At 39.4% G+C, this 9636-nt stretch overlaps 1 protein-coding gene across 1 annotated transcript; it reads left to right on the top strand.

Moving 5' to 3' along the window:
• The first annotated feature begins 380 nt into the window (after positions 1 to 380).
• LOC137738022 (xyloglucan endotransglucosylase/hydrolase 2-like) lies at positions 381 to 2694 on the top strand. Its single transcript, XM_068477624.1, has 3 exons — positions 381 to 689; positions 1574 to 1767; positions 2037 to 2694. Exons 1-3 carry the CDS (start codon positions 420 to 422, stop codon positions 2398 to 2400), a joined length of 828 nt encoding a protein of 275 aa, XP_068333725.1. The 5' UTR covers positions 381 to 419; the 3' UTR covers positions 2401 to 2694.
• Positions 2695 to 9636: the final 6942 nt, after the last annotated feature.

Below are 9636 nucleotides of genomic sequence, written 5' to 3'. Positions count from 1 at the left end.
CACATGATTGGGGATGGGTCCCCATTGGCCCCATGCGATTGGGTGAGTCCCGATATGGCTCCACGTGGTTGCCGATTGTCCCACATCGGCTAGGAGGGAAGAAAGAAAGAATTTTAAATAGAAATACCTCACTCTAACTAACACCGAGGCCTTTTGTGATAAAGTCCCACACCTAAGGATTGTGCAAGTGGTTAAGTGGGGACAGTATCGGTGTTGCTGGGGTGGGCTCTTGGCCCGTCGACCTGAAAAATTCCACATTCTCACAAGTCCCCCACCCTTACCATTACGTCCTCACTCCTTCCTCTTTCCTATATAAATACACCTCTCCCTAAAACCCTAACACACACCCTCAAAACAGTCCTAAAAACCTCTCTCTCTCTCTCTTTCTCTCTCTCTCTCTCTCTCTCTCAAAAAAAAAAATGGGAATTGCTAGTTTGGCTTTGTTAGTGGGATTAGCTTTCAGCTCTTTAATAGCAGCAACTTATGCTGGAAACTTTTATCAAGATTTTGACCTAACATGGGGTGGCAACCGCCCTAAAATATTCAAGGGAGGTCAGCTTCTTTCTCTGTCTTTGGACATAGTTTCTGGCTCTGGGTTTCAGTCCAAGAAAGAGTATCTGTTTGGGAGGATTGATATGCAGCTTAAGCTTGTTCCTGGGAACTCTGCTGGCACCGTCACTGCATACTACGTAAGTATGTCTTAATATAATAACACTCACATACATAGGTACACATGCCTCGTACATACTAAAAATAGAATAACACACTTGCATACCCATTATTTTGCGAAAATTATATAAACATTAACTCATTTCTTTATGGGAATTGTTATTATCACTCCAAAAATATCATTTTACACTTCAAATTTTCTATATTAGAAAAGAAAAATACACTTGTGAGGAGCGTAGAATGAGATTTTTGGAGTGTCAATAACACTTCCCATCTTTATTTGTATTTTCAAAATGTTTTTAATCTCTTTTCATGTGACACCGGCTCCGCGTAGCTAGGTCAATAAACAAACGCTAAGTTATGGTGAATTTTATGAACTTAGTTACATTACATGCATTTACTTAATTCATTCACCATCTAATGGTCAAATGTGCAACCTAAAAAAGAAATATCATTTTGGACATCCTTAAAGCTAAAAATGTTTATTTACTATAAATCATTCTTTGATATCCTTTTTCGGGATGTAGTCACACATTTTAACTACACGACGTAGAATAAAATTGGGTCAGATGGTATAAATAACTAATTCAGATGTATTTTGAATTGTTCTTTTACTAAGAGTACATGATAACTGTTTTAGACCGTTAATAGAACTGTTTTATTTATTTTTCATTTACGATTATATTTCGTAAGAAACTTTTTTTTTTTTTTTTTTTTCTTTTTTTTTCATAAAAGACATGAATTTTGTTTCAACCATATTTTATTATTACAATTTTGACTTTCAAATTCACTCTAGGTTTAAATTTTTTTTCAACCATATTCCATGCACAAAAGACCAATTGTTTATTTATATAGACAATAATTAATTTTTAATCAAACGGTTTGTGTTTGTTTTCTTATGTAGATGTCCTCTCAAGGTCCAACACATGATGAAATCGACTTCGAGTTCTTGGGAAATGTTAGCGGCGACCCTTACGTTCTGCACACCAATGTTTTCACTCAGGGCAAGGGAAATAGAGAGCAGCAGTTCTATCTCTGGTTTGACCCCTCAAAAAACTTTCACACTTACTCCATCATCTGGAAGCCCCAGCACATAATGTGAGAAATAATTCTTAATCCATGCATTTATACGTGCCCTAGTTTTAATTTCATATATCTATGGTTTCACAAAGAACACGTGGATTATGTCCCTAAACATGTGGATAATGGGACATAACTAGATTTAGTCAAGTTGGCTAGAATAGTAGAAGCGTACTCTCTCTACACTCTGGCAACTCCGAGCCTCCGTCTCTGAAAATTAAATAAGAAAGTTCAGAATACTGCTTGTATAAAGAAAATTAATTAGGTCAATGCTTCTCTATTTTCAGCTTCTTGGTTGACAACACTCCCATCAGAGCATTCAAGAACGCTGGAAAAGTTGGTGTCCCATTCCCCAAGAGCCAACCCATGAGGATATACTCAAGCCTTTGGAATGCAGATGACTGGGCCACCAGAGGAGGGTTAGTGAAAACTGATTGGTCAAAGGCACCCTTCACAGCATACTACCGAAACTTCAACGTCATTGATTCCAAATCATCCAATTCCTTATCGGAATGGCAGACCAACGAGCTCGACGCTCCCAGCAGAAGACGTCTGAGATGGGTTCAGAAATATTTCATGATTTACAACTATTGCACCGACTTAAAACGCTTCCCGCGAGGTGCTCCAGCTGAATGCAGACGATCTTTCTAGTTCACTTTAAAAAGGCAATTAATGTTAGTATTAATATTCATCAAATGCTGGTTTTTCTTTTATTTATTACTATTCGGGCTAGATTGTCCTTTGCATAACTCTCATTGTCTTGCCTGTCGGGCAACGTTTGCTGCTTGGTTTTTTGCAATATAAGTTTGGAATTAGTTTGACTAGTCCCTTTGCGGGGCTTTTCCTAGGCCTTCAGGTTCACAATCAAAACTAATATAGATATGAGCGTGCCATTATTATCTTTGTTTAACAGCTTTGTCTTCTTTGTTGTTAAATTAATTAGTTCCTTGCACCACAAGTCACTTAAGCTTCTTGATTCATTGGGATTGATCACAGATGGGTTAAGTTAGTGCTAAGTTCTTTTTCTTACCTTATGATAAAGGACTTCTATTTATAATATCATAGGTTCATTTACAAAGGTTTCATGACCTTTCAATTTATTTCCTTAGTTACCAGTTTGGTCCAACTGCAAGGAAACAAGAGTAATTAGTTTGACAGGATTAATCCTAGATAAAACTTAAAAGTAAGCAATTGAAAATGACATGGGAATTAATTAAGATGCATAAACGACAGATCTACTTTATACAAATGCAAATAAAGGAGACTCGGGCAAGGTTCATCTCCTTGCAGACACTTCTCCTTGTGTTTTACAGAGACATAAGTTTTGGAAGATAAGATGAAATATAAATAAGGATTACAAAAGGGATTCGATACTATGTACAACAAAGGGGATGGTAGCAAAGCTTCTAAAAACTGACAAAAGAAAGCTTTTCTATGGTGGACCTACAACTTAGAAAAGGAAAAGAGTGAACAAAGTAAAGTTGTCTGGTTTTGCTGTCGAGTTCAAAGTTGAGTGTGTTGAGAGAGACTTTTTGCTTGCTTTCCTCGCTACTTTTATAGCCCGAGTGTCCAAGCCTTCCCTTTTGGTGAAAGCTTACGGAGTAAGGTGAGTCACCATTTTGCTTTTTGTTATTTACCTATCTTTGCCATGGACAAGTACTTTTCCACTGAGGGTGAGCTGCCTTCTTCCCTTGTCACTTCCATCATAGGCTTGATGCCTATTAGTTGCCAAAAAATGATATTTAAATCCACCCTGGGCATGGGCCTTGATTGTATTGAGCTCAATATTAAATATCCAACCAAAACAGTGCCCCCTTTAATCATTATTAAGTTTTCTAATCAAGACCTTGATAATGATAAAAATTAACTGCTTGCCAAAATTGGGTATTAGAGCCACTTTAACTCGCTGTTTTAAATTAACCATTGCACTAACCTATGATTTCCAATGTTAAGTACCTGTCCGTATATAGCTTGCACTTTACCCATTTTCGACTATCACTTTCAACGAGCTTAATATCCCTAGTGCTAACAAATTTTCTTGAATCTTCAATCTTTCCCCCACTTAGTCCTTGCTACCTCCTTCAGTCTTTGAATTTAGCAATGGTTCCCAAATCGAGCCCTACATGTGAGTCTAGTGAGGGTATTGTCAATCTCCAGCCCCGTCTCAACGGTCTTCATCATCCTCGAGCTAGCCTCAATCTCCGAATTTTCTTCCTGGATGATGGGGCACACTCTCTAGGACTTGCCTGGACTTCCAAAGTCCCTATTACTGTGGAAAGCAATATGCCCGCTGAGAAGTGGCTCACTCTTAACCCCTATAAGGCTTAGGAGGGGATATTAGATTCAAATTGGTCAAACTTCAAGAGGGGCTTTCCTTCTATGAACGACGTAGCATGGTCCCAAGTGGGTGGATGAGCTAGACCAAATTTTCAGGCAGAAATGGTTGTCTAATGGCATCTATGAGCTTATTATGATGTCCAAGACCACCATCTCTACAAGCACGAGCTTCTATTCATTGCTCTTCTATTCTGGAACAAAAGGACCAACACCTTCTACTTCAGGATGGGGCCCATGTCTCTTACTACCTTGGATATGGCCCAGGTGTTTGGGCTAAGTCCGTCGGGCAAGTGCGTGGACATCACCCGACTAGTCTTCCCCTTCTCATCCAAGTACCGAGAGTTTTGAGGCCTTCAAGGATATTGTGAGCTTGAACTATAACTCCATAACTCTCAAGAGCTATGGGACCTCCTTTGCGGCTTCATCCTTTTTGTTTAAGAAGAACCTTAGCCTGCCGTCTCCTACTGCTGACAGAGCTCAAAAACACATGTATTTCCTCCTCTATTGGTTGAACAAGCATGTGTTTCCTAACAAGTCCAAGAGAGTAAAGTTAGAGTGGATTCCCCTGGTGAAGGCCTTGTACTCCTATGATGATGTGGCCACTAGGCCCTTCATCCTAGCTCACCTCTACCATCATCTCTATGAGATGACAAAGGATCAACCCTTCAAGACCAATTTGAATGGGGCTACATGGATGATCTACCTAAGGGAGTAACTTCTGCCCGAATTCTGGCAGAGGCCCTAAGTATTAGCCACTCAACCCTTTCATGCCTCTATTTCTTTAATATTTGCAAAACCAGGACTGATCTTGAGTGGAGTGCCTCATTCCTTAGAAGGCACTCTTGGTTCTTAAACAATCTCTTCCAAGATGCCTTTGGGAATGATGCCAACAGCTTGTGCACAAAAAAAAATCATCAGTTGCATCTAGCAGAGAGACTTGTCTTGGAGAGTGAGGAGTGACCGATCTAGCTACGAGCATGGCTTAGAGGTCTACCAACCCAACTTCTGTGGGAGGCAACTGAGATTTAGGCAGGCTATCCCAGTACCCTTTTTCAACTCGATGCATTGTGGAACCTCCTATCGTCTTCGCTTTCCGTCTGAAGTTGCCATTCAGGCAAGTAAGCACAACCTAAAAGTGATGACCAAGATCATTCACAAGCCCACTGCCCTCAATTTTGAGTGCACTCCTTTGTTTACCACTTGGTGGGAGGACAAGTGGTCCAAAACATATGGCAGAGACATCAGAGAAGCCCATGGCAGGATCTTCAAGCAAGTTTTCTTTAAGTCTTTCCCCAAAAAAAGAAGAACTTGAAAGTTAGAATGACACTATCAATGACAAAAATCAACTTCTGTTGATAGGTAACTCACTTTAATTTTCCCCTCCTTTGATTTTATAATTTTAAATGCTAACTTTCGTTTCTCAATTCTGCAGCCCAAGGTAACCCTGATGAAGCAAACATCGGGCAGGAGGAAGAAGTTGATGATGCTCTGATTCTTCAAGAGGCCGCTGCAGTGGCAACTAGGCAAGGAGCAGGCCCGAGCCAGCCCTTGGAGAATCTGAGAATATCTCTAAGATGTTCAGTGAATCAGAGATAGAGGTTGGGCCTGAGGTAAAGACTAGGACTTCTTGTCAGGCTAATAGAATGGTTGTGGAGTCTTCTGATTTAGAGCAGAGAGAATTTCCAAGTCTATACATGATGCTTCTACCCCAAGAGTCACCCCAACGAGAAAAAGAACCAGGTCCCATACCTCTTAGACCTTTTTTTTCTCTTCCAACTGAAACAGGTAGGAAAAAAAACAAGTCGGCCAGTAAGTAACTCTACTTTGATCTTTTTTATTTGCCTATTTCTTTATAAAGGTTGAACTCATTGCACTATTCCTTGTGATTTGGACCAGCCATTAGTAAGAAGTTTGACTCCCCTCCCAAAGAGATGAAGGCAAGTGTGGAGGGGCAGCAAGGTGAGCAGGAGGTCTCATTCAAAATCTTGGAGGAGTTGAAGGTAATCACTGTTTGAACACTTCGTGTTTATTTCCCTTTTGAAGTTAATCTTTCAAACTTAATTAGTTTTGGTCCTTTCAACGCATGCCTTAAAGGCAAAATGGACTTTTGAAAACCAGTCTTCTTATCCTCCAGCCTGACCTGTGCATGATCCTTTTCCCCGAGTTAAGTCTTTAGAGGTATATCCTTTTTTCGAAGCTTGTCAGATTGAAATATCTAAGTTCTATACCTTGACTTTTATCTCTATTATTTTTCAGGCAAAGAGGAGTACCCTAGCCCTTGCAGTTGAGCAAGTATATGTTCCTTCTCCTTCCTTGATTCCTCCAGCTATTGTAATGACCTTTACCTCCCAATTTAACCCAGCAACCGGGGAGATGCTCCATTTTGTAGCAGATGATAGTAACTCTGTAAGCTTCTTTTCCTTTGGTGAGTTTTAGTGTTAAAGCTTTTACCTTTTTACTCATGTTGAATTTTGTTTCTGTCAGTCCTCCCTTCTTCCAGAAGCTGCCAAGTCCTCAACTCCAATTACGAAGGCACTTAGAGCCCCTAAGATACTAGTTGTTTCAAAGATGACTAGCCGTAGGGCATCTACTATGCCTAGTTCTTCAAGTAAGCCTACTTCTCCCAACGCAGCCTTAGTAATAACTCCGCTCCCCAATGCTTATGATCCACCTAAGGTACAATCACCCCACAATTTTTGTCTTCTTTAATGCTAGTTAAAGCATCCTAACTTGTCTTCTTTGCACTTTACAGACTTCTAGCGAGGGTTTAAGTAAGCCTTCTCAGCCTACTGTGGGTGGAGTTATTCCTAATGGACCTTCTCAGGTTACTGGAGTTCCAGGGATCCCAATCCTTCGGCCTAAGAAGGTAGCCGTTGCTGGTTCTTCCTCCCTTGTTGCTGGTAGTAGTAAGCCTCCACCTCTGGCTTCTTTCCAATCACAGCTTCATTGCCCAAATTAGTCATAGAGTTCAGGCAAATTAGGACTAAGTTGAGATCCCTTAGGTGCCTCTCTGAGCCCCAACACATTCAAAAACATCACAAGGTTTTCAGAGAATGGATGCAGAGGGATTTTCTACTTCCCTTAACTTAAAGTCCCTTTAAGGCAGAGAGGCAAGGTCACAAGGTAAGGTGCTACAAGGAAAAGCACACTCGGACCTTATCCAATTTGCAGCAGCTGGTGGAAGAAGGGTCAGCTAGGGAGGATAGGATCATGGTAATAGCTGCAGAGATCCAAAAGTTAGAGCAGCAACTCTTTACTTTGAAGGCTGAACAAATAACTCTCTCTAGCAAGCTTTATAAGAAGATTGAAGAGGTCAAGAAAGTGAACCAACAAGTAGAGGATTCAGAGTCCCAACTAGCGAATAGTAATATAGCCTTAGAGGAGCCTAGTCGCATTTTTACCATAATGCAGACTTATCATTCTAGGATAGCTGCCTTGGCTAAGAATGTAAAGTTGTAATTTTCATGTTTTTTTGGACTCTCTTAGTTTTTAATAAAATGTGCTCTTGTTGTTTTGTTATTTATTTGCTCACTTACACTTCTCTTCAAAAGAACCACTACTTTTTAGGCAAGGCAAAATAACCACTTTAGACATACAATGAACTTCAAACATCACCTCTGAGTATTAAACTTCATCAATATAACAGTTTCTAACATCCCAAAGAGTTTGGTGATACTTCTTTAGAAACTTAGCATTGATTAGATGTTTCTATGAATTTCCTTCTAGATCTGCCAAGTAATATGCCCCCTTGTCTAATGCCTTGATATTTGTAAAAAGGCCTTCCCAAGTAAGACTCCATTTCCTAAATCCTTTAACTTGGGCCCTGCTTTCCAAACAACTCTCTTTCTTCAAAAGATTTTAACTTTACTCTCTTATTGGCTCGAGCAACAGCTCTTTTTTCTTCTTGGATCTTGTTCAGAGCCTCAATTCAGGCAACATCTACATCTTCAATTCCTTGACACATAGCCTACATAAACTCATCACTATCTAAACCGAATTGGTTTTGCATCTTCACAGAACTCACATTGATCTTTATAGGAAGCACTACGTCTTGCCCGAATGTCAACGCATAAGGAGTAGTTCTAGTCCTTAGTCTTTTTGAAGTTCTATAGGTCCAAAGAGTATCCCCCAACTTCTCATGCCATTTCTCTAGGTTATCTGTAATCATTCTCTTAATGATGTTGATTAGTGCCTTGTTGTTGCCTTATGCTTGACCATTAAACTGGGGATAATAGGGCCTAGATTGGATCATCTTTATCTTGAACTTGTCTGCAAAATCCTCCACCTCTTTTGAAATGAATAATGGTCCTTTATCTGTGACAATTGTTTCGGGCACCCCATATCTGTGCAGGATTTTGGTTTCAATAAATTTCTTGACAGTAGCTAAATCGATAGTCATTACAGTTTCAAAGGTTTACCCCTCTGGGAAGGCATGAGTACTAGAGGGGAGTTCAAGTAAGTCTTCACTTTATCAAAGACTTCTTGATGTTAAGAGCCCCACTCAAACTTGTCTTGATTCTTTAATCTTAACAAAGGTGTCAAAGGTTGGGTCCTGCCCACCAGATTAACAATGAACCTTCTTAAAATGTTAATCTTTCTCAGTAACCTTTGCAATTGCACTTTGTTAGTGGGTGTAGGTGACTCTATTATAGCTTTAGCTTTATTCTTATCTATTTCCACACTTCTTTAATGGACCAAGAACCCCAAAAAGTTGTCTAATTTGACTTCGAAGCAAATTTCTTGGGATTCATTTTTAACTTATGAGTTCTCATCCTTAGTACAGCCTGCTTGAGATCTTTTAAGTGTTGCTTTTCTGTCTTGGACTTTACCACTATATCATCAATGTATACTTCCATGATATGTCCAACGAGGTCATGAAATATAACATTCATAGCTTTATGGTAGGTAGCTCCAACATTTTTCAGCCCGAAGGGCATGGTAACAAATTCATAAGCTCCTATATGACTTGGGCACCTAAATGTCGTTTTATGTACATCTTGCTTAGCCATTTTTATCTAATTATATCCAACATTTCCATCCATGAAAAATAATACTTTATATTTTGCAGCTGCATCCATGTAAAGTTTGGCCATAGGCATAGGGTATTCATCTCCAGGTGTTGCCTCATTAATATTCTATAATCCATGCAACATCAAATGGCAATAGTTAAAACTTTTAATACAGGTACAATGTTGGCCAACCACTCTACATATTTTGTAGCCTTCATAATGTTGGAAATGTGCCCTAAAGCCAATCATATGATGATACTTTACGGACATTTCACATGTTCAACTAATTTAGTTTAATATAAAGGGCAAAGATTATTGTTTAAAGCCGTCTCATATAAATGTTATATGCTTAAACGATAAGTCCAAGGAATATGTAATTGGGAGAATGTAAAGAAGTTAGATTCATGAAACCATTCTCTTTTGTTTACATATCCTAAACGTTCCTGATCATAGGATTGCCAATTCAGCATTGATAGTTCGTTAAGATCAGTACGTGCTATGTATTCCCATAGAAAAAGTGACTGGTCTCAAGTCATTGGTG

Source organism: Pyrus communis, chromosome 6 (assembly GCF_963583255.1).
Source record: "Pyrus communis chromosome 6, drPyrComm1.1, whole genome shotgun sequence".
Taxonomy (NCBI): Eukaryota; Viridiplantae; Streptophyta; class Magnoliopsida; order Rosales; family Rosaceae; genus Pyrus; species Pyrus communis.
Note: the sequence above shows the minus strand (reverse complement) of the source record. Positions and strands in the feature narration are given on the sequence as shown.

Excerpts from the sequence above, each read along its gene's own strand:
- LOC137738022 (XM_068477624.1), top strand. The coding sequence starts at position 420 with ATGGGAATTGCTAGTTTGGCTTTGTTAGTGGGATTAGCTTTCAGCTCT. Across the intron at positions 690-1,573 it reads GCACCGTCACTGCATACTAC|ATGTCCTCTCAAGGTCCAAC; the intron begins GTAAGTATGTCT and ends TTTCTTATGTAG. Across the intron at positions 1,768-2,036 it reads TGGAAGCCCCAGCACATAAT|CTTCTTGGTTGACAACACTC; the intron begins GTGAGAAATAAT and ends CTCTATTTTCAG.